Source organism: Seriola lalandi, unplaced genomic scaffold (genome assembly GCF_002814215.2).
Source record: "Seriola lalandi dorsalis isolate HSWRI2012SDOR001 ecotype SW California unplaced genomic scaffold, Sedor1 jcf7180002054245, whole genome shotgun sequence".
In the NCBI taxonomy this organism is placed as follows: domain Eukaryota; kingdom Metazoa; phylum Chordata; class Actinopteri; order Carangiformes; family Carangidae; genus Seriola; species Seriola lalandi.
The window spans coordinates 376095-401948 of NW_019524798.1; the positions used below are offsets into that span (position 1 = coordinate 376095).

At 41.7% G+C, this 25854-nt stretch overlaps 1 protein-coding gene across 1 annotated transcript in view; it reads left to right on the forward strand.

Moving 5' to 3' along the window:
- slc49a4 (solute carrier family 49 member 4) overlaps positions 1–18829 on the forward strand; it is a 47158-nt gene extending 28329 nt beyond the window's left edge. Inside the window, exons 7-9 of the mRNA XM_023404491.2 lie at positions 4783–4910; positions 8370–8552; positions 16899–18829. Of these exons, the coding sequence (XP_023260259.1) occupies positions 4783–4910; positions 8370–8552; positions 16899–17014 (427 nt within the window). The 3' untranslated portion in view covers positions 17015–18829. The remainder of the gene's footprint in view (positions 1–4782; positions 4911–8369; positions 8553–16898) is intronic.
- The last annotated feature ends 7025 nt before the right edge of the window (positions 18830–25854 follow it).

The following is a 25854-nucleotide window of genomic DNA, read 5'->3' on the forward strand; positions in this document are numbered from 1 at the left end:
ATCACGTAAATGAGCCCATAACTCCCACCGTTAATCAATGAAGCTATTTGCAGCATGAGATGAGTGTATGTAAACAGAGCTGTTGAGTTATTGGTGTTGATTACATAGACTCTGAGGCCATGGACGGATTGATTAGACTCTTTGCTGCTACAGTTGATAGTTAAATGAAATTCAGTTTTAACAATTGGCCGCACATCATTTGCTCTATGTGCAGATGTGGAAATGTGATAAACGCGGTTGGTAGGGGTCAGGTGTGAACTTGTCTAAACCACGTATCAAGTATCAGTGTAGTGATTTGATTGCAGCTCTTAAATGCTACCTGTGCATTAGGCAAACCGTAGTTCCTGCACTTTTGCACCGAGATATTGATTCTATCACTATGTAATGATACAAAGTCATCTGACAAAGTAAAGTTTATGACAGCACCTTTACTTTACTTTAAAAATGTGAGGCCAGCTTTGCTGATTTATTAATTGGGTTGGAAATTAATTTGGACGTGTTATAAGCGAAGTTAATGCACTTTTTGTTTTAGTTGTTTTAAAACTTTACGTACATCATTATTTCATCATTACTGTCCAGAATTTTTTAAAGAAAAAATAAATAAAAAAAATTGAAAGTTAGACATTTTCTTACCATTTAAGCATACATCTACTGTATATATTTCACACCTGTATCTGGGTAATAATGCTATGCTAAGCTGGAGCATAATTGAGACGTTGACTTGTAATTTGTGGCTGCTGCGCCTGGGTAATGGAAAACAGGAAGCAGACATTCTCATTTACAATCATCAGTCACCAAGCTGTTTTTTTTTTTTTTTTTCCCCTCACATCCCCTCTTTGATTGTGATGTCCGTTGGGAAATGAGCCCCTAGGTGCAATCTTACTGGGCTCCTTTGATTAGGGCAATGTTTTAAAAGAGCAGAACTAGAAGGAACTAACCAGTATCTTTACTTTATTCATTCTCTCTCTACTCCCATAAAACTAAATCCTGCCTCTCTCTGCTCTTTCCTTCTTCCTCTTCTTCATCCTGCTGGAACATGGCATCATTAGATACATTCCCAGGAAAGCCTGTGGTAATGAACTGAGCAGAGAGCAATCTTTGTCCCTTGTCTCACCCACTAGCAGCCCTTAAGATGTTAATGTCAGAATGCGAGTTATTATATGCCACTAGCGGTCCCTGTCCCCCCAGCTACCACAGTACCAAGCCAATGCTGAGCACAATTTGCCACAGGGGGCAGAAAATTACCCCCTTTTAAATGCTTTTTCTGTTGCAATTTCACATTTTAAGTGGCTTGTATTCCTCCAAAGCTAAATTTCTTAGGGGATCAGTGGTCTGCCTTTGCCAAAAATCACTGGCTGCTTGAAAGCATTTCCCTCCCTGTGACTTGCTAGTGGATAGTTGAATGGCAGGGAGCTTAATACAGCAGGTTCAATTAATGGTGGTGGATGCTGCAAGGTGTGGCACCCATCATGGAAACATTTGACAAACAATCTGGCGACTGTTTAATTGCGTGGCCCAGACAGAAGCTGATTGGATAACGGTCGCTGCATACTTTTTTTTCCATCACAGATTGAGGAGGGAAAGAATAACTAACAAGGGTCCCTCATTATCTTCCCATTACTAGCTCCAGTTAAAAAGATTGGAGAGAGCGGGTGAGGGAAGAGGAGATGATAGAAAACAGAACCGGGTTATTCTCGTTCACATCACAAAGGTCTAAGCTACGCAATACTCTCAGGTTAATGAGCTGAGATAGAGCAAACACAAAGGAGCATCAACTACTGCCTCATTTGTTTTACCTGCAAATCCGTAATTGCATGCTGGTCATCTTATACCTTCTCCATCTATTTGGTTATTTACTGCATGTCCCTCACTAAAAACATAGACAGGCCCAAATGATAATACCATACTAATGATATTCATCAAACCCCGCAGGCACGAGGAGAGCAGAAAATGGAATCTGATTCTACATGACTTAAACGATGCTATCTTTATGGCCAATAAATCCTGTTAGAGGAGTGTTAAAGATAGGCTTTTAATTCCAACATTGCCTCATGAGATGACATGACCCTCTTTACTCACTGAGTAGTGTGACAGAGGTCTGAATTACATTACAGGAGAGAAGTGTTCTCTTGTTCAATATTATTTTGTGTGAGTCTTGTTGTCAACAATTTCTAGGAAAACACCAAAACCAACAAAGTATTGTATTACTTTCCAACTTCCACATCATGTCTGTGGCAAGGCCCTCTGCTTCTAGTATATCAGTCTTAGAAAACCACTGACATGTAGCTACAATATGTTATTATATGTGACTTTTTCACATTAAAATGTCTAAAAATGACCAGACCTGTGTTATATATTTTTTTGAGTTTCCGTACTTTACATTATGCCAAAATGTAACAGGTGTCATGGTAACGGTGCGTTTCACTTGGTCGCCTTTCGATGGCATCATATCCCCTATGTGTTGGCGTTGTGGCTGTCTGCTAGAAGCTCAAAATTCACTTTTATCCAGTTTTAAGCCGCAGTTTTAAGATACATTTTTTACACCTTGGTTGTTTTAAATTATATATTCTAACCAGATGAAGTATTTTAATCATCGGACGTCTGGATTTTAAGTTATCAGAGAAAAAAGCCAAGCAAATGTTTGGCAGCTCAGCTCCCAGTCGCTCCCTGACACGCCCTGTCTGCTGAAGAGCATCAGCGAATCACAGATTTTTAAAGTGAAACTGCTTTATTCTGTGTTTTTACTGGTTCTAATCCCCTGGTCCATTTGTTATGGGAAGGAGGACACCCACCGGTAAAAACCTCCTGAACATCTGGATCATACGTTATCAGAGAAACAATCGAAAACAAAGGTTAGCAGCAATCTCACCTCCCAACCCTTCCCTGATGTCTCATGTCCGCTGTATAGCATCAGCGAAACACTGTCTTCAGATGTGAAACTGCTTTATTCAGTGCTTTTAATGATTTTAATCCCCTGGTCTGTTTGATTTGGAGAGGAGGACACTTCTGTGAATAATTCCGCTCCCAGTAAAAAAAAAATCCTAAACGACTGACACTTAAGGAAACCAAACTGGGAGAAACTGAAGGTAAGAATAAAACTCCCACAATCCCAAGCAATTCCACCACGTGGCATTTTGATTGAAAGAGCCCTAGCGGCAGAAGTTACATACTGTGTGTTTAAGCGTATGTCCAGTTGACTTAAAACAAGGAACATGTCATGTCATTGGTGGCCTCTCCCTTTAAAAACACAATACTTCTGATGATAGGATATTTAGCTTTGCTATTGGTCAAGTGTAAGCCAGTAGTTTTCAAAACCCAAACTCTGCTCAGTTGTATTAGTTTCATTCAAACTGTCTTGCACCTGACTTATCTTGGCAATCAGTGACCAAGCTCTTTATCAACTGGACTCAGAGACCATTGGAGGTTGAGTACGCAAAATAAGCTACTTATGGTTTTTCTGCCTCGAGGATCGATTGGAATTGATACAGGGGAGTAGCCTGTGATCCTCTATGCAAAGAGATGAGGGTTTGACTGGATGCAGGCTAAGGATTTCGTCCCTCTCTGGCACCGGGGGAGGTTGAAGGGTTGTGGATGTGAGCCAGTCAGTGGCAGATGGGTGATGCAGATTTGAGGGGTGTAGCTGTGGGCAGAGGAACTAGACATCTCTGTGTAGTAGCAAGCGCTTGGCACTCTAACTAGACTGCCTCTTCCAGTGCAACCGGCTCTTTCTTGAAAACAGAAATATGACGGCTTTAGATCTGTTTATCAGAGAAGGCAGAATTAATCATGTTATGCCCCTTAGCCTGCTCTAAATTCTCTCCCAGTGATTCCAAGTCCGGAGTTAGGAATACAGAATGTAGTAGATGTCCTGTGAACACAGAGGTAATATGTCGAAGCTGTGAATGACAGCTCACGAAATCCCAGGAGATATTAATGTCATCTAAAAATGCCATCCTGGAACATTCTGAGTGGAGATGTTCTCATTATCTGCCCAAAGGGTGGTTTCCCTTATCCCCTGGCCCTCAGCACGCTGACAGAACTTCACAACCTAGCTGAACTAATCAGCCATTTCCAACACTTCTTTTTATTCTTGCATTAAGTTCATTGTCAGGCTCAGACCTCTTTTCCAAAGCATCTCGTCTGCGCACAACAAAACAAAAGTAATTAGTGTCTTTCTTTGCTACAGGCTTGTGTAGCTTTTCACAAGCATACATATGCATACCCAGAGGAGCGGAGAGGAGTTAATGAACTATGAGGGTTTAGAAAGGGCTACAAAGAGAAACCACAATGCTCAAGAGAGTTTGAGAATGGCCGAATGGCTTGTCTTCCACAATATAATAAAATGCACATCTCAAGTCTGTCTGTTTAGCTGGTGAGACAAATTGAATCAACCCTTGGAATAGTGTCTGCTTGTGTAATGACAAGTGCAACTGACGTACTCAGAAATAAGTGGGAGAAGGAAATGATCTAGCCTCTCTCTGCAACAATGCTTGTCTCCAGTAATAGATTATGACACAAGTCACAGAAGAAGCAGACATTGAGAAATTGCATAGCTGCTCATTGTGTTTATGAAGGATGCCTCTTGTTTCTGAAGCAGCTGCCTTTACTCACTTCAGTAATCATGTCAGCCTTTTTGTTCTGGTGTTTTTCTTTTTTTTTTTTTTCAGATCAGCATCTTGAATGTGTAATACTTTGTCTCAGTGTTTTTTCTTGTTTTGTTTTTTTATATATATATTGATGTTCCTCTTTTCTCCCCCACCCCTTCGTCTCACCCACCCCCAGGTTTGCTGACTCTATTCGGGGGATGCTGAAGCTGATCCTGGTGCTGATGCTAGCAGGAGCCTCGTTGTCCTCCACATGGTTCACGCTCACCTGTCTGAGCAGAGTCACTCACCTTCCCTCCACTGCAGGTTGGTCCAAGGTGACACTGCACACAGCCGATGCAACTGGGGAGGCTCTGATGCAACCCAGAGCCAAAATGAATTCAGTGAGCGGTTCAGTGCTCTGGCTCAGATAAATTTGCCAAAGGCAGGACAATCCACACTGAATTATTATGTTGATTCAGGTGTGCTTCGTCTGCATCCCGTCTTAGTACATATAGACCAGCATGTAAGTGTTTGTGTTGGCTCTGGACTCCAACTCGTAGAATAGGATACAATAGAAAGCCTTTATTGTCATTGTCCAGAATGCAAAGCAATTAGGACTTCTCTTGATTAGTGCATTTAAAGACACAGGGAAATAGAACAACCACAGCAAATAACACAGGTAAATAAATAAATAAATAAATGTAATTATTGCACTAGATCCAGTAGAGATTGCCCTAGAAAGTCAGTCATCATATTGCATGTACGGGGTCAATGTGTTTCTAGGGCAATATCTTACTGGCTCTAGTGCAGCCAGCTTCACTTCTTGCTTGTTTTGGAGCCTTTTTCCCCTCAGTGTGGTCCTCAGCGAACAAAACACATGGATGACACTTGAGTGTTTGGCCCTAAAAACCCATTGGCTTTGTCCTGCTGTATTGTCTTAAAACTGAGCAACCACATGTAAAATGATTCATATACTCTCCACCAATATGGACGTAAACACCCTCAAACACCCCGGAAGCTTAAAGTCAGCACCAGTAGGTACGGCACAGGTACTGCACAGAGCACTGTACATCTGGTACATATTCAGCAGAACCAGTCCATTAGTAGATGTCAGTGATAAACCCATTAGGGACATTAGTGGACTTAGCTGCCTTTCACTAAGCCAAACCAATAAGCATACCAGCATGTCGTTCAAAGCCACTGATTCTAGGCATCATCATCCATCATCATTCTCCAGGCTCTGGCATTGCTCTCTTTCTATCTCATGTCCTCTTATCTGAGACTCTGGCAATCTGCAGCAGCCAGACTCCAACCTTGTTCATCCACCTGGCACAGCATACACGGGGGGTGTCGTGATACTGCAACAAAATCCGCCAGAACCCCTCATTATCCCAGTGTGGGATGGTCAGTGGCACATACACAGATCAGTGTAATCTGCAGTTTTTGTGACCAACCGACCAGTCTTTTGGGAAGAAAAAAAAAAATCAATCATGTGCATAGAAGTTGTCATTGTGGTGTATTAGATTTCGTTGTGTGTTTTTCTGTTCTGGTCTTGTCTTGTCTAAATTCCTTGATTTCCTAAAATGAACTCCCTATTATTCAAAGTAGCACAGAATGATGGACACGTGTTAATGCCAAATATAAGAAGGTACACAGATAAACTAGACTTTCCCATGGTTGTATTTGTCATATAAATCAATATCATGGATTCTGCTGCTGCTTCCCATAAACCATAATCACCTTTATGTAGCTTGTCCAAGTATGTTTTTTGACTGTGGCTACTAATAACGTTAAGACAAATTATTCTTGCCTTTGTTACAAAGCTGACAGTAGAGAGATAATATAAAATGTGGGCAATGGGGAGTGATGGGAAATGACAAATAACAGAGGTCTAGTACCTTTCCATGATTAATCAAGAAAATAATCAGCAGATTACTTAAAAATTATGCTGATTATTATTGTTATTATTATTGTTAGTTGTAGCCCTAAATGCATAAATGTCTAATTGTAATACGACCCCCAACATAACTTCTAGAAAAAACATTGTCTTCTCTTCAGGGCAGTGAGGTACGTCCCATGTTCCTCTGCTCATCTCATGTCTCCCTCCTTCAAGGGATTTCCTGCTACCTTGTGGGAGCTGGCCGCAGATAGGCTAATTCAATAACGTGAGGGGAAAAGTGCAGTGGTTGAAGGGTTTGATATCAGTGCTTCATTAAGGGTTGAATAAAGACAAGCAGGGGAGAAGGCTCTGTTTGATGGCTGCATGAGTGCCGCCTGGATTCCTTGTCACAGGCAGTCGGGCACGCGGGGGCCCTCAGAGGCACTGTGATTAAAGGGACGTGCAGGCTAATGGGGAGCTCATTTGGACCAATCTGCCGTGATAAGGGAGATGGAGGGTGCCGTGATGCTCAAGAGGTGATGGCTTAATCTCTCCGCACATCTACTCTAATACACGTTCACACATTTTACTTTCAGTCGCAGCCAGAGGACTGAGACTAGACCCTGAGATCGCCAAACATAATGAGCGCTCTCTGATTGCTCTGCAAACACACACATACACACACACACACACACACACACACACACACACACACACACACACACACACACACACGTAGCTGACAATAAACTGCTGTTTGTAGCAATAAGCCTATATTACACAAATTAAAGCAGCAGCATTCTCGTCATGCCTCAGGAGCAAATGAGACAAGCTGTTTCCTATGTGGACCGCTGCATATTTTGGCAAAAGAATTAGAAATTTGATTTTAATATATTGTAGAATCCATGAAATGAATTACAGCTTAATGCTAAGTGTGCGAAAAAACTAATAACGGCAATATATTACAAAAGAAACTGAAATTCAAATTGAATTGGTGTCACAGAGCCAGCAAAACATTCTCATGACACTCTCATGCCAGACTGGGTGTCAAACATCAATACTTTCCTCGTGATAACAAAAATGTGTTCATAGCTCATAGTATCAAAAAGTGCCAAGAGCCACTTGCCTGGTGAGATTTGTAACTTTGTTTATACATTCTTTGATTTACTTATTACAGACTTAAACTTTTGTGAATTTTAGACGGTATTTTATTCAGTTAACTTAATTGGCTGCTTGTTTTTTTGACGGCATTTAACATTTAGGAAGTTTGGCCTCTTTTGATACATTAAAAAAGGCCTTTATGAAACACATTTTTCAATCTGTCAGAGTAAGGTTTCAAAAAAGGTCTGTTTTGTTAGATTTAGTTAAGTCAGGTATGACATTTACACAAGTATAGAAAAACACACAATTGGATCCCCTGCAGCCTTAAACCGATCCTTCCTAAAATTGAGCACTTGAAATAGGAATGTGATATAAACAAAGGGAGTAAGCCAGAAACGCACAAACCTGACAAATTTGATTCATTATGTGACACTGCAGACCAGGTGAGCAGACTTGGGGGAGATGTGTTATATTGTTTGGGTTGCAAACTGGCCATTTTCCATCAAAACGCCCACAGTGGTTTGGGTTTGTTTCCAGTAAATTGCCACCTTAAGGGGAGGCGTTCTAAATGAAATGCTTCAGGATGAGGCTTTCGTCATCAATCTCATTGCTGTTGAGAACAAATGGCACAGTAGGAAGCTTTAGAACACGGCATAAATCACCACCGCGGTTCCATAAACTTGACTAGCATGCCATCGTTTTTAAACAGTCGCTCAGATGGGATTTGATGCCCAATTACATCAAAGTTACCAGTTTAAACTGTAACTTTTTGTTTTTCTGCTGTTTCTTTTGCCCTCTCACAGCCATCCTGTACACTTCCTGCATCCTGGTGGGCATTTTTATCAACAGCAGCGTGCCAATATTCTTCGAGCTCTTCATCGAGACGGTGTACCCGGTCCCTGAAGGCATCACCTGTGGAGTGGTCACTTTCCTGGGGAACCTGGTCACCGGCTTGCTCCTCTTCTTTCTTACTTTTTACTCTACAGGTAAGACAGGAGTACTGCATGTGTGCGAATGAGGAAACAATATGTGATGAAATTCCCATTGGTTTGTTAATATTTTCAAATGCATTCATTTTTTCATTCATCTTCTGCATCTATTAGTCTTGTGGGATTAGGATAACACCACCTAAATACTTCTTGTATTTCTTATTTTTGTCAATGGAAAATGTCTGAATGTGCGCCATCCAGAGGCTTTCTGTCCCTTGCAGGTTTCTCTCATCTCCCAAAAGCCACAGGCTCAATTGTTTCCAAAAATCCATTTGAAGCCCTGCAGATGCTGCCGATAAAAGGCGGACAGTGGGAAAATTAGGTTTCAATGCAATTGACACATTCAGCACAAAGAAAGAAAACTTCCTATTGTAATTTAGACTCAGATTTATCTTTTGAGTTGGCTGCCTGACAGACTTTGATATAATAATTTACGGCTGCAGCAGAGAGGACAGCATGTCATCTGCTTCTCTTCTGCCTCTGTGGCTTTCTCATGAAAAAGTGAATTCATAAGTAAACTGAGCTCAGTCATCCATCTAAGCAACTGTGTGTTTGTGTGTGTGTGTGTGTGTGAATGTGTGTGAGAGAGTGCATTTTTGTATGTATGTGTGTATGTTAGTATGTACTCGGGACCATGTTTCATGAGTGCGGCTTCTTCTTCTGATCTTTGTTCACCTGTCTTCAGATTCATTATCCTTCCCTGTAAGTTTGGCTACATCGCAGCAGCAATCAGCTGGAAAAGACAGATCCATCTCTGACACACACACACACACACACACACTCCTTTTACCGTTTGTTTGAGTAAATAAGAAATATATTTTCAGACCCTCATAAATATTCATGAGCTCCATCCTCCTCTGCCAAATCCGTCCGATTGCTACAAGGCTACTGACAGCTGCTGGCTGACAACTGTATCTTGATCCTGCCTTCTAGGTTGTCTTGCCAGTGCAGGTAAATATGATTCTTGTTTGACCTGAACAGCCGTGGGGCCCAGCGGCCCTCGGGGGCCGCTAACAAGTATGACAGCCAGGGCTCGTAAGCAGCTTGCCTTGTCAGGAACAGCAGGTCTCTAATATTCACTGCACATAGCCCAGCATGGGAAGATATCAAGGCTACAACTAATGATTATTTTCATGGCGGACTAATCTGTTGATCACATTTCTGATTTAAATGATTAATAGTTTGACCTGTGAAATGTCAGAAAATAATGAAAAAGGCCCATCTAGAGTTCCCAGAGCCCAGGCTACAAATTGCTTTCTGTGCTGGACCAACACCAAAGTGTTGTGGATTTGCTGATTAACAAATTGATTAGTCAACTAATTGTAGTTCATTTCATTGTTTATACATCTACAACCTAACATGTTGTGAGAATAAAACTTTATTCAGAATACTATTGGGATCCGTTATTTCAGGAGTTGAGGTTTCTCCTAGTAATTTAAAAGCTTTTATTGAAGAATTGAAGGATGGCAACAGGATTGAAATACAATGCAGATGCAGGTTGGACTCAGTAAATTTCACAGGTGGAGTCTGAAGGGTTGAGAATGAAGCTGGAGTGATGCTCAGTGGTTTAGTTTAAATTCGGTTTAGTTATATTCAAAGTGAAAACAACAGCAGTTGACGTATAACATACAACAGAAGTGAAACTGTGGGATTCAGATGACAGGTGATGTTTTTTGATTCATCAGAACCAGTAGTGTGTCAGCATGGTGATAAATCATAGATTAGACAGCAGTGTACCAGTTGTGGATAGACGGAGCTTTGGGTAGATAGAGCAGCTGCAGGCCAACACACACACACAGTCATACACACACACAATTACACACACACACACACACACACACACACACTAACACATTCTCGATCACAAGAGTAGAACTCATAAAAAATACATGTTGCATCCTCTGTTCGACGCTTCTCTCTGCGATGCTGAATGATATCCTACTTGGTGGGGTTGACGTGTGTCTGCATGTATCTCAGTGTGTTGCATGTTTTGTGTGTAGCCGTGCACATAATGTACTGCTCCTCTGAGCGCACAAGTATGTCCTTGTTTTTGAGATGCCAGCACGTGTATGTATGTATGTATGTGTGTGTGTGTGTGTGTGTGTGTGTGTGTGTGTGTGTGTGTGTGTGTGTGTGTTTGGGTAAGCCGCGGGCGTCTGATGTGCTGAGATGGATCCTGACAACTTCCTTGTGACAGCTGGAGAGAAGATCAAGCCGAGATGATGGAAGCTTTTTCTGCTCCTTTCTTCACTTCCCACCCTGAAGTCGTATAATAGGCGATGATGGATCGAAGCTCTCTCTTCAGAAAGTTCACACTGCTGCAGGCAGGCAGGCAGGCAGGCAGGCAGGCAGGCAGGCAGGCAGGCAGGCAACTTGCAGATCACTACCTAAGTGGTAGATTGCCCACATACTTTTCCAACAATATACAAACGTATACAAAAGTTTCTGTAGGTACCAAGTTGTTGAACTCTACTGTTCTACTGTAATCCCATCGCTGTTTGCAGGTCAGAGCAGGTGATCAACCATTATGTAAGGTTCAGTATCCTGTGGGATTCGGTTACTGTAACAGTGGGATATATTCAAGGATGAGGCTGGCATTATTCTTTTTTTATTTAATAGTGAGAAAATACTGTGAAAAGCCCAAAACCAACAATTCGTACAACCCGTCCAGTTTTTAACAAATGTTACTCAATGAGGAGGAAACAGCGCATTTGTTGGGAACTATTTTCAGATGAGGAGTAATACACATTTGAATATCTATTGCACCAGGATGGTGTATTGTGGATTGACTCAATAAACTGCAGTGTGTGTGTTCATGGTAATGAAGGAACAGATCACTGATGTGTTTTAACAGATTTTGAACAACGGTGGACGGCAAAGCCAAAGTTTCTATCACGTCTTTTCTTCTACAGAAGTCGGCATGCTAACCCAGCCTCGGCCCATCTCGTCACTTTCCGATAGCGACTCACTGTAGCCTCCAGTTCTGTAACCATAACTGCACTGTGTTTCTTTACGTATCGGTAGTGATCATCACTGGAGCATATCTCACTTGATTTTTAAAAGTACAGCACAGGAATGCCAAAAGGTACATGTTAAAACACTGATGTTGTTCAGTCACTATAGCAAGGGAATTAAAGAAGTGCATGTTTCCTGTCGTGTTTGGGAATCGGCTGTATTGCTCTCCTGAAGAGATGACTCCTGCAAAGATTAATTAGATTATTATGTAAATTCCCCTTGGAGGTATTCTAGTGGGCTGTTTCATTACTCTAATTTCCTCTCTGTTGTCCCATAATGGATGTGGCAAATAATATGCAGACTTCAGAACTGATAAATTCTGCATGAGCCTCGTCTTTTCAAAACCCTTTCAACTCTTGATATTGAAAATTGGCGACTCTGGCCTTTTTAAAGATTTCCATCTATTTCCAGTTCATTTTAGAGTTTTCCTTTTGGCTGCCCATTGCCTTGTTATGCATTCTGAATTATGGCTCCTTTTCCCTGTGAGCGGAGAGACATTCATGAATTAAGCTCCTTGTCCATTTTAATATCCATGAGAGCCCGGTCTTGGTTCAGTGAGCCCTATCTGGCCTCTTGACTCTGTTTTCATGTTTTAAAAATCTCCACAGTCTCTGAACCATGTGACTCAGAATCATGAATGGAGCCTCCAGGCCATATATCTACGCTTGTCGCTCTTTTTCAATTTCGCCTGCTGTGTGTTTGTGTCATTTAGCGTGGAGCATCGGGTGCAATACAAAGCAGCAGATAGGTATTGTGGAGCCAAAGAGCCTCAAAGGTTTTGTGGAGGAAGAAGAAGAGGAGGAGGTGGAGGATGAGGAGGAGGAGGAGGAGGAGGAGGAGGAGGGAGGGGAAGGAGGGAGGGGTGGCGTTGAGTTTCCGCTCAGCTGTGAGTTGTTAGTCTCTCATGCATTGGGGGAAGCAGAGATTATTCAGCACAGAAAAATAATTGCTGCAGTTTTTTAGTCCCAAGAACTTTTTTTCCTTTTCTGCTAAACTTTGCATTCTCATCTGAAGTGAAAATGCCTTTGCAGACCAACTTTTTCGACCCCCCCCCCCCCACATAAAAACTGTGGAGGTGTTTAAAAACAAAACAAACATCTTTTCTTTGTCTCGCTCTGTTACTCCTCAGAGAATAAAAGCCTTTTTCAGTATTGAATCAAGAGTGAGACCCAACACTGACAGAGTAAATGAAGGGCGGCACATTAATTACACACATGGCAGTCATTATCAATATTCTGGCTATTAAAGACATGCTCACCAACTTGTGTGTCAACAGTAAATATTTTCATATGGATCATAATGAGGAAGTGGGCATTCTGTGATGGATCATCCAGCTCTGTACACGATGTCAGTGTGTCTTCAGGTGTGACCCTCGTCTTCTCAAACAAAGGACGCAGTAGTAAAGGAGAAACTGAGCCGCATTAATTATAACGCTGCATTGACCTCAATTAAGACTGATTAAGGCCGTAAGACGCCTGTCGACCCCCGTCTCTGCCTTCCTCTGTGGCACCGCTCTGCTGACGCTGACTGATACAGTAATAAGCTGTTAATATGATGAACTGTCCGATGCTCGCGCTGATGTCCTCTGAACATGATCATCCAGTCACAGTGATCCCGCTGTAGTTTGTGGCAGTAGTTGAGCAGTCGGCTGATGTCTTGTTGTCATGGTTCTGTTCAAACCTAGCACAGCAGGGTGTATCGCTTGACCTACATCTGCCCTCTGTGATGTTTGTAACAATTGTTTTGCCACTATTTTTGAAAACATTTTTTTGGAATAAGGAAAATGGTTTCAAAAATTTGAATAGATTTAGACAGAAGTAAGTTAAGATGGTTTAAAAAACTGACCAAGAGAGAAAAGGTGATGCTGTGGTGTGACAGGAAGTTTAGTTTTCACCTGTTGCGGGTGAAAATCTGTGGAGATTGTTATTGCATTTCTCTGATTCCTTCAATTTATATATAAAAATGAAGTATGAGTGTTGTAAGTTGCTTATTTACATAGTGTTTTCTAATGAGCAAGTTACTCATTATTGAAGCTACTTGCTAAAGTTTTGAGTGTTGACGCAACCACGGTGAGACAGAGAGGTGGCGGGGGTTGCACAGTCGTCTTCTGGTGGGTTGTCATGGTGAAGATGATGAACGACAACATGCTCCATCCTGTCAAATAGAACAGGATATACAAGTTTGAAAGTTGCAGTTACAGATTTATAGCTGAAGTAATAAATTTCACTCTTCTCACTGTATGAAGAGTCTCTCCTCATGAAACTGACAAAGCTGATGATAAATTCCTTCCTAAAGACCTTAAGTTGGTTGCCATAGTACCACCGTAGCACCACCTGTGCAAAAGTCAGTTAAGATGAAGGTTAAAGGATGACAAAAAAGAGATTGAAAATTCAATAGAAATAATAGGCCACCAGCTCTTTGGGCAATATTGCCTAAAAAAATTTGCCATCATCACCCACTTCCTTTTCAGGAACGTAATTATCAGCCATTTCAATAACCCCATAAATTGCTTCAACAATCACTATGAAAGCCTAATCTTCAAATGGATTAAAACAGGTGAAAACAAGAGGACACCACAGATGAAAACCATTTATCAAAAGTAGAAAAAATGTGTGGGACAATTATGACGAGGGATTTAAAAGATACTGTGATTTTTATTAGTCTAAGCTTCTCAAATGTTTCAAAGCCAGTGCAGTCACCTTCAGTGCTCAGCCCAGAAAATCTGTGGCTGCTCACTTTATTATAGGAAAGTTTAAAGGGCTGCAACACAGCTCGAGTCAGATATATCTGTCCTCTAAGCTGTGATCATTAAAATCTAATAATCAACTTTAAAGCAAGCCGGTGAGCTGAGGAGCCTCTAGGAACAGAACAAAGTGACTTCATTCCTCTCTTCTTCCTTTTATCTTATTTGCTCTAATCTTTTCCCTTCACCCCCCCCAGTCCCCCTCCTCAGTCCCCCTCCTGTCTGTTTACCATTCAGCCAAACTTTAACTGTATTTCCTCCAAACTTTATTTTGCATGTCCTCAGAGATCAGAGGGGAGCGATTGAGCGGCCTGTCCATTTTTACCACATCACCTGATTGAATTACCCAGCACTGCATTAGCATTCTTTTAAGACTGCAGGACCAAACACACACACACACACACACACACACACACACACACACACACACACACACACACACACACACACACCCCAACACACTGTGTGTATCCAACTTTAAATGGACGACTCTTTGTCCGAGCGTACATGTGAGAAAATGAGAGAGTTTGACTGAAAAGACTTTAGGTCAGATAAACACAACTCCATTAACCCGTCTCCACGCCAGGTCTCCCCCTGTCCGGCTCACACACTCCTGATTAATGAGGCTGCTTCAGGAGTCTTGACACCTCACTGCAAGCACCCTCACCCAATCCCTCATCTCCCTCCACTCTCTCCACCCTCCTTCTCCACCTCTCTCTTACCTCAATTTATCCTTGGCTTTCATCTTCTTACCCCACCTTCTTTCTCCTCATGGAAGAGGTGAAGCATCAAGCTCACAAAGCTTTGAGCCTTACAGCCAAAACTCATAATTTACCACAAAGAGGCTGCATCATGCATTGATCTGGTGCTCTCTTTAGGCCGGGACGGCTGATTGGCGATATGAAAAGCCAGCTGACTGGAGTTGAAGTGGAGCCGGCGTGAGTTGAAGCACATTGTGCTGGCAGGGCCCCCAGGGCTCTGCTGTGTATACGACCTGATTTCTCTATATTTAGTCCGGCTTGTTATCAGGACCCGAGCAGTTGCCTGCTGCCACGGCGTCGTCGGTCCTGACTGAGACGTTGGCCCTCACCACGCAGTATAGATTCTGCTTAATGTCTCAGTCACGGCAAAACACCTCAAACACCTGTGTGCTGTTGAGACGGCCAGCTTCACAACGGGGACGACTTCATGCATTTGAAAGACTTGAGATTTATTGACTTTTGGGGGGTATCGACTTGAGTCAGGTGTGATTGCGTGTTAGTGCAGGCTTGCATGGAGAGAGTCTTGAGTGTGTGTGCATCCCAGAGGCTGAAAAGAAGAAGAGGTTGTCTGTGTGCTAATGAGTCAAGATGCCAACGGCTCAGTGCAGTTGTGAGCTTCCTGTCTGCCCTCCAGATTCTGCATTATTGCAGACAGCCAGAGTACCTCTCCTGTGGTTAATGGAGCTTGAACCGAGCTGAGAAAATAGAACACCTCATTCTGCACCATGTTTGGGTTCAAGTGTAGGTCAATGATAATGGGGAACACTGCTAGTGTCAATGAATTATTCAAAATCATCATGAAAGACAGCTCAGGAGGCTGTTCTTATTTCCTATACGGTATGTCTGGAATTTCTATCGATTAGCCATTAGTCCTATATGATTATAAATTATTCAGTGTCACTTCATACCAACACTCATTAGGTTTCTGGAGTTATGAAGATGACTCATATTTCATTATGGTCACATGCTGTTGCTTGGCACTGAGGTAGGGTTGAAGTCAGCAGTCATTGTTCTAAGTGATGGTGTGCAACAGCTAATATGTGCAACAGCTCATATGTGCATGAATACGCAATGACTTCACCTGCTGAATGATTTATTTTATTTTATTATGTGTATTTTTTTGGTTTTTACTTAATATTCACCTCCGCACTGCTATGATTAGATATGCAGCAAATGACCATAAGTAAGTGGACACACCTGAACACCCATGTGATTGTTGAACATGTCATTCCATATAACATGGGCATTAATCACAGCCTCAACCCTCATGGTTTCAGGCTTTGCACCAGATTTTAGAACCTACCTGCACAGTTTCCTCCTTGCACAAAGGAGGCGTGGGGCAATGTGGTTGCAGTCAGGGCACTGTGCAGACTGGTCAAGTACCAAACTAAGGCAACCATTACTTTGGACCTGAGTCTGTACACAGGGGTGCTGTCATGCTAAACAAGAAAGGGCCAAACACAAACTGTTGCCACAAAATTGGAGGCACACTATTTTCTCTGTGATCAGATTTTCCTTCATTGGAACTAAGGGTCTTAGTCCAAGTTGGGAAAACAGCTCCAGACCATTTTATTTGGAAGCAGAGGAAAGGACAAGAAAAAAAAAGGCTGAAAAGAGAAGAAACAAATGTACAATAAATAATAATAAAAAAACAACAACAAAGTGCTGGATGGTGGCAGTGACTTTAAGCAGGGCACTGAGTCATCTGCCTGCCCACCCAGTGTGTCACATTCTGGATACGAGCTGATGCAGAGCGCTTAAATCTAACCCCGAACATGTCTCTTCCTCTTTCTCTTCCACTCTCTCTCTCTCTCCTTCATCCAGAGCTGTCATGGCTCAACTGGTGTCTAACAGGCTCCTGTCTCTTCAGCCTCGTCCTCATCCTCTTCTTCAGGGAGTCTTACGACCGCCTCTACCTGGACGTCTTTGTCTCCGTGTGACACTGCAGAGGACAAAAAGACAAGACAACTTCACAACAAGGGACTAAATAATTATTCTTGCACAAAGCAGAGGAGAAAAGGGAGATGACGGGAAAGTGGAAAGCCCACATTCTTTCAAGATGTAAGATTTTAAGGATGTAAATGTATATAAATTTGTAAGGGTGGTGATGGATTACAGTTGTATGGCTGCTGAGAAGAACCACAGAGCAGTTCTACATCAACGGTTTACTCTTTATACGTGATTGACTTGATGCCATATGACTAACACATCATAACCTGTTTTTATATGTCAGTCTATGTTTGTATGTAAACAAACGTTTGTGAACGGTTTCATTTTTTTTAACCAGGCACGGCATGACAGACTGTTAGTTATTGTTGTTTACAGATGATAATAAGTATATTTAAAGTTGTTCTCAGTGTCGCCCCCTTGTGGCTGCTCTGTTCACCTCCCTAGATAGTCTTTATAATGAACTGGACACTGTTTCTAAGCTCACAAGCTGGACGTCGCAGACTCCAGATCAGCGTCACGAAAAAAATTAAGGATGTTAAAGGGACAGCTTCATCAGCCAATCAGCAGGCCTGGCTGCGCTGAGTCAGGGATGAACGAGCGACCTCCTGTTGTTTTAGTGCTGCTCCAAACTGCAGGCTGCGACCGGCCCGACACTGTTAAGTGACCTGTGATACTGCCTGTCATTGAGAGGCAGGTACTTAGATTATGTTTTATCACCCTCTCAAGACCAATATTATGCAAAAGTGATCTAGAGTGATGATTTGATGTCGGCTAGAGACGTGGTCTGGGATTGGATAAGCCTGCACTTTTTTCCCCATCAATGAACTGTCCATGTGGAGGAAGCTGAGTCATCTGAACTACCATCACGTTTCAAAAGTTGTTCAGCCAATTTATGGTTAATTGTGTCAATTTCTGGGAGATTTGCATTTTAATCTAACTGAATAATGTTCATTTGTTTTTTACAGTTTTTAATCATTTGTTGTCCTCAGCAGCCTGCCAGTATTTATTGGAAATGTCTCAACACTAACACCGTTAACACTCACACTGTTTCACAGAAACAGGATGTTTGGTCACGATTTCGACCACAGCTGAGGCACACTGAGGGAGATTATTTTATTGCACAGACACAAGGATTACATTGCATCGTAATTGCCAAGCTGCTCCTCCTCCAAAGCACCAGCAGGTGTCTCTGCGCCAACTGAGAGTGTACTGACCAAAAAAACCTTAATGATAAAGAGAAAAGGAAGTTGTCATTTTCACGGATTCCTTGACTGATAAAACTGGAGCTGTGACAAAAAAAAAACAGCTCCAAACCTAGAGGGACATAACCACAAAGAAACACATCAAAGCAAAAGCAACATCTGTCACTTATAGACAAACTTTTTCTCTAACTTGTCCTCGACTTCTTTTTGTGTCTTTGTCTTGCACAGCAGCTATAAGGAGTGTTTTAATGTCATTTCCTGTGGGTTTTGAGGAGGCTCTGTAATGTGTTTCCTGGTGCTTGTATTTTTTTTGTTTTTTTTTTACTCTCCTTGTACAGAAAAGGTTGTCTATTACCTTTTGACGTGTTGCCTTAATTGCCCAGTGCAGTGTGTTCAGTCTCTCTCTGTCTCTCTCTCTTCCACACTGTGACTTTTTTTGTCTGTGCATATACCTAAAGGTCATGTTCCTCTGTTCTGCAGCTTACAGTCTGCGGTTTTCTTGGCTTTGGGTTATAAATGTCCTTGTTCTGTGAAAAGGAAAAAGAGCAAATGTGACTGTTGAATATTTTCAGCACCTTATTAAAATGAACATTTTAAGAATAATATTGCTGTTGTTTTTACATTAATGATCATTTCCATCAGCGGTCTCTCAGTGACCGTTTGATATGGGACATTAACTTGTTGCTTTTGCTCAAATGGGTGTATCTTACAGCGTTCACGCAGTAAGGATATGCACGTCTCACACACTCACACACTTTCCTTTGGTCACATCTGGTGTGCTTGAGTACAGAGCCAACACGACAGAAAATGGCTCACTGTCCAAATACGTACAGTCTGCGAGGTGGTTAATTATTTTGCCTCCATTATCACAGCTGAGCTCCTTATTCAGAACTCAGCCTTTCTTGTGGCTGCAGTTAATTTTGGGCCATTATTTGCTCTCTATAGAGGCTACAGTTGGTGAGAATTTTATCAACGCTTCACCGAAGATGGATTCCTTTCAGAATGACTGTCGAACAAGTTCAAGAGTCTAGAAAGAGGCTTTTGCTCTGTCATTATGTTGCGCACGACTTGTATAACATTTCCTTCATGTTTTTATTTCCGTTTCCTACCTGCCTACCAACCAGAGTTGAATCAACCAATCAACTTGCTTGACACGCAGGTCCCGCACAGCGTACTGCTGACATTTAGGAAATGTGCGCGTCACAACCTTCTGCACTTAGGTTCACAGAAAAGTTTACATGTATCTTCAGAGAAGAATATTACCAGTTTAATACACCAAAGTATCAGTATATTTTTATATTTATTGCTGCTCTTCCATTAAGTTGGTGAACTCAACAGAGACAGGTTTTAAAACGAATGGTCAAAATCAAGTCACCAGAGGCCGAGATCCTGACTTTTAATTACTCGTATGGGTGAAGCTTCAGATGTGCTTTTAAATAACCCTGATAATGTGATCTGGGGTATTTTCATAGACTTGACAAAGCCAATTACAGATGACATCGTAGACCTGAGTAGATCTAACCGTGGTAAATGTGTGAAACCCTCTTTGAAGCTGCTGATGCATTTAAGACTGATGGATGGTTTCAGTCTTCACTTGTGGGGGTTTTTTTGTTTACATTTGGATCACAGACTGTGCCTTTAAGGAGCAGATTACATCACGCTCTGGTGGGGCCTGAACTCATTTGTTGTGTTATTTTGGCAGCACAATGTCCCGAGGCAGGAGGAGAGGAAGCTCTCAGAGGACTCCTGCGTTCTAGGAAATCTTCCTACTTCTCCGTCCTGTCTTTGAATACAAATCAGGATCTGCACGTATGACCTATAGACATGACCTCACTGGTTTTTAACCCTTCCATTTAGTGCCTGCAAGTTTAGTCCCCTTCCGCTGGTGACGCAGCTGGGGATGAGCTCATGCTCTGTTGCTGGTGAGAATGAATATCTCTGGGGCGAGTCTGCATGCAGGAGACTGCTGAATACTTCAGTCTGGTTCCAATTAGTATTGATGGTTTGTGTGTGTGTGTGTGTGTGTGTGTGTGTGTGTGTGTGTGTGTGTGTGTGTGTGTGTGTGTGTGTGTGTGTGGACGAAAAGATGCTGAGATTAATTCCGCCTCATATATAAAATTATTCTGTTCATGATCCTTTGAACTGCTGCCATTCAAGCTGACAGGAACTCCTGACCTGAGACTTTTTTTTTTTCAAATTCACAAATGACACGAAAAATAGCTGCTAGAGATTAATTTGACTCTTTCATAAGATCAGACTGGATAGTTTAAAGTTGGGTGTGCCTCAAATTATTGCATTGGCATTTACAAAAAAGGCCTGCAGGGATGTCAAATGAATCCACTGTTGGTTTATGTTGATCTGTTTGGTTTTTCGAGAAGCTGTCACATGCATTTATCACAAATCCTGCAGAGAAAAGAAACGTGCTTTGTTTTGACTCTTCAGTTTATTGACACAGTTTCAGTGTTTTCCGCCTCTCCTCCAGCCTCTGTCCTCTGTGCTCTCTGTGCACCATAATAAAGCCAAAAAGTCTAATTCTGCACAGAGATGAACAATGTAAACATGTATGAGTAAACAGAGCACGGCTATTAACTCATACATTTTATTGTGGGTGTATTTGTGTATGGGAATCTAAGAAATGGTCCCAAGGAAAGGATTGTGAATTTTTTCAACCGCTTGTCAGCCAAACATTTGAAGCTGTTTGTGTAAAAAGCTATTGTTTTTCAATGAAACTTTATAATGAATTTGGATTGGTTGCAGTGACCAAACAGCCATTGCTGTGGCATTATTTTAAAGTAGTCCTGGTGGATTTAAAGTCATGAATCAACTTTGTTATTCTGCAAAAACATTGACAAAATACATAAGCATGGTTGATTTATTCTGTCCCTTCCACAGAAAACCATGACGTGCATACATATTATATTATAAATGTATCAGATCTTCAGAAGGACCAAAGCAAGCAAGTCAGCTGTTGATGTTTTAAATTCATGCCAGACACAAAAGAGAAGGCAGAAAAATTGGCTTAAATCCAGTTTTATCTGATATGAAAATTACTACAAAAAGAGGAGGCATTTTATTCACACATTTTATTAAGGAGAAAACACTTTTCTTTTTTACAATGAGGCCTGTGTGTATGTAAATACACTCCGACAAGCGTGGGACAAAAAAAAAAACCCTCTGTTTTCTTGTCAGAGGGCGATAAAGTAATGGCGCATACATTTCCTACTGTTCACATACACAACACTAACTATTAACAGCCTTTCAGCAGGAGTTCAGTTTCTTCCTCTGGCTCGTTGTCAGTGCGGGGCGTGGTGTTGTAGCTGTTTAGGGTCTACTGGGAGCAGATGGAGCCGCACAAAGAGAAACAATCGTTTTCTTTTACAGACGAGCAATTTGGATATTTTGTTTCTTGTTGCATCGGCCAGTCAAAGGCTATGAAAGCCTTTTGGCTGGCTGATGAAAACTGGTGTCGCTGTCACTGTGTCTGACATTTTTATATACTCCGTCTTTTGTTTTCTTCTTTCAGATACTGTTCCTTACATTTCCCTGTGGTGTTTCCACTGAGACGCTGCTTGTTTTTCTTCCTCTGGTGACTAAAACTCACTTGTGTCTCTTTTCTAACACTGCACCTTAGTGTCTCCTTGGGCCTCCCTCAGCTCCACAAGTCCCTTAATTGACTTCTCCAGGATTATGAAAAATGAGCCATGCTTTCAAATGGCTCATTTAGCAGAACTGCTATCACAGTGCCTGTTACTTTATCTTCAACATATTAAAAAGGGCTAGGTTCTCTTGATTAGGAGTGATGGGCTGCAAAAGCCCTAGCTACCGGCATTTGACAGCTGGCCACTAATTTGCCAATTCATCACTGGTGAATCGGAGGTATTTGGCCGCTCCTGTGGGAAAACACAACTTATATTATGATATAAATGCACCACCAATGTTTCCAAAAACCAAAACGCAGACTTATGGGAGATGAAAGGAAGACACACACACGCACACACGCACACACAGCACATTGATTTAGTGCTTACTGAGCGTTTGGGTCATGGTTTTATGGGCTGTGACAGTCACTGTGTGGCAGTCATGTATCCCAAGCAACATATCAAACTCACTGCAGCTTGTTCTGAGTTAAAGCATCAAGTGCAAGTACACAATATGTATACTCTACCCTCCTGTAGAAAACAAAACCAGCCCGTAGGTTGTTTGTGCAGCAGGTTATTATGACCCATAGTTACGCCTCGTTGTTAGGCGACATCTAGCGGCTGCAGTAATTATGACAGGAGCATTAGGACGAGGTTGGGGTGGATGGCTCAACAAAACACAGTTATATTACTCGAGTATAGTGTTCGATTCCCATCTAAAAGTGGCAGATTATGTTGTTTGTATCATCCATGACGGTTCTACAAAGTTAATCACGTTGTTGTTGTTGTTGTTGTTGTTGTTGTTGTAACCATGACAACAGAGATCGTCTAATGTTAAGGAAGCATTATTCTAAATCATGATAAACCTAACCACCGCGTGTTTATTATTGTAACCATGACAACCGCCTTAGGGGCGCTATTTCCGGAGACGCTCCTATGGGTCGTATCAGAAGGGTTGAAAAAAAAAAAAGAGGCCTGTATGGTTGTTCAGTTCGGAGGGCTTGTGATAAAATCCAGTCCTTGCTCTGTGCCAAACTTTGTCTGAAGTTAATATGAAGCTTCAGAAATCCGAGTCAGACAAATCAAGTGGATATCCTCCAAAGTTACAGCCTCTTTTTGCTACTATCCTTCCTCTGCAGCTCATCAATGAAACACTGTCCAGAGAAAACATTCCTTTGGACAGACTTTTTAAAAAAAAAAAAAGAAAAAAAAAAGCTATTCTCATACCAAGCCTTGAACAGTGTCTGCAAAACAGTCTGCTTTCACATGGAGGACAGCAGCTGTAGTCACCGCACAGATGGATTTCACTGGTGAGGTTTTCAAAGCGGACAAATTCTTTTATCAAAATGTCCATAGAAACTGCTCCAACTTCAGCTCTGCATACAGATGTTTTCGCCAGTACAGCTTATGGCTAAACAGATTGCTTCCAGTGGAGCTTCAACACTTTAAGAGAGGCAACAGTGTAAATGTGAGCAGTGTATGTTGCCATGATGTTGCAAAGCAGACAGTTTTGAGTATGTGGATAGAGTAGTTTGTTGTGGAGGTATGGTTTTCAAAAGTTACTATGGACATTTAGATTGTGTCCCTCTGTGAAGGGCCTAATGATGGGTCAGCACATCATTTAACATCAGCACTGTGCTTTCACAGTAATCCTCACCCAACTTTTGGCACATTTCTCTGTTTAATGACAGCTAGTGTGATTCAAGCTGGCCACAGTCTCTGTTCTACATCTATGTAGAAACTTTAGCCTCTGGGGAAAAAGTTTGATATTCACTAGATTGACTTTCCCTTTAAGAAGAGAGAGTAAAATGTGATTTAAAAGGTCAATGGAAACATGTTAGAAGGTCAAGTCAGAGATGGTTGACTAAAGCTGATAAGCCATCACGCTGTCACTGACGAAGTACCCTCTTATTATTCCTAAAACTAGCTGTGTCAAACTTCCTGAGATGTTTTGGCGAGTTGGGAAAAAAAAACATGTCTACCTGCAAAGCCAGGTTCTGCTTGGCTGAGGCTCCTCAGCTGTAATGCAGGAGGACGTGGCCCTGACGGAAGCAGCATGTCCGCTGAGCAAGAGCAATTATGATAACCATGCAAGCGGAAAAGGCTGTAGCCAGAAGAACAGCGAGACAGGCTTTGATGCAGCAGGCTGCCTATTTAAATCACAGCTCACCTCCACTACAGACGCCATCCTCGGCTAATGTAGATGGGCTCTTAAAAAGGAGATTGAGCCCTTTGCAGGCTCCTGTGGGCTCCTCTGTCATGATATGCAGCTGTTTCTCCCCTTAAAACACTATTTGTTTCCCCCGCACTTCCTCCTCATCAAAGGTGAACGTAGGTGCTTTTGTTTTGGGGCAGACTGGTGACTGATGTTTCCTTTCATGGCCATTTAGACGATACACCTCAGTCGCAGAGCCTGCGGAGGCACATTGAAGCACCACAACGGCTCTGAGTTAGCTCAATTAACTTTGTATCAGAGCACAATCCAAGTCTTTGTAAATGGATCTAGACTGTCCCGACGGTGGTAGATAAGGCAACAAAAAAGTTTTTAACAGAAAAGGATTGATTGCAATTTGACCTAAGTCTGTAGACATCAAAGTGTCACACTGAGGGGAGGTATTAATTAACTAGTGCTCTACTTTGTCAGATGACAGTAAAAAGCACTGACATTGTGCCGACATTGGCTGCAGAAATTTAATTAAAGTTGTTTCCAAGTTATTTCACACATGCAATTCATTAAAAAAGAGTGATCTACAATGTGAAGTGTAATTAGTGCTGCATTTGTTTTATCACATGTTGCATGTGCTGCAAAGCTCTTGGTTGAATATGTTAATGCACTTGAAGCCACTTTTAGTTGGTTTTATACACTGGCATTAAGCAACCATTTGACTGTGTATTGTGAGTTACAACACTCACTACTATTATACTACTAATACTATACTACTACTTATTATACTAAAAAAATACACTATTTTCTCTTGTTATTCTGAAATTCACTTAAAACTACAGTGGCCATCTGTTTTAAGATTTTACTGAGCTTCTTCCAAAAAAACGAGTAACTACATATGAACCACTTCAGGAGAACCACACCCTGACTGAAGTCACTGCCCATCCAGCTGCAGGCGCAAACAAGTTTTAAAGCTAAGAAACTTTAAGTTTCTCCGAATGAGGTTTGATGAAAGAAAGACAGAGGGTTTTAGGTTCTGACAGGGGAGCTGACAGAGAGTCAGTGATTACATCAGGTATTGATTATGGATGCATGGTTTATGGATCAGCAGCTCCTAACTGGATTTGTACAAGCTAAAGCCCTGAGAACATGTAGTGGGACATTTCTACTAATACCTGCCTTATTGATTGAAATGGGAGTGATGTCCTTGGAAATCAGACTATATAAGCTTGGACTGAGAAGCTTGATCAAAATAAATGGAGATGGTTAAACATTTCCAACAAAGTGCCCTCTAGAATGGGAATTCCTGGGAAGAGGCAGAAAGGTCAAAGCAAACTTTGGAAATAAGGAGGACATTGATATTAATATTAGGTCTTTCCTTAAGTCTCTTTTATTTCATTTGGGCAGTGTCTGCACGCAGGTCACAATAACACGTCCCTCACTATAAACAACAGTTCAATATCTGTTGCCAAAAGAGGAGTGAAGGCACAGAAAAGGCAGCTGTACTTGGATTACAATCCATTATGCTCTTTGAGGAACTAGAGTATTTTCCCTCCAATGCATAGTAGATACTGTGAAGGGAAAATGACTGACTGAATTTTATGGTGAGTTGTGACTTTATGAGCATCAGCTAATATAAAGATGAAAGGCCAACAGAATACTGCTGCAATCTGCCATAATAATGCCATAAATAACGTTTTTTCATTCAAAATAAAAGTTGAATCTACACCCAGACACACCCCCTTGTTCTGCCAATGACATTCTGGCATCCACCAGCAACCCGCCCTTCTTACTTTAAATATGGCTGACAAAAACATGATGGCGAC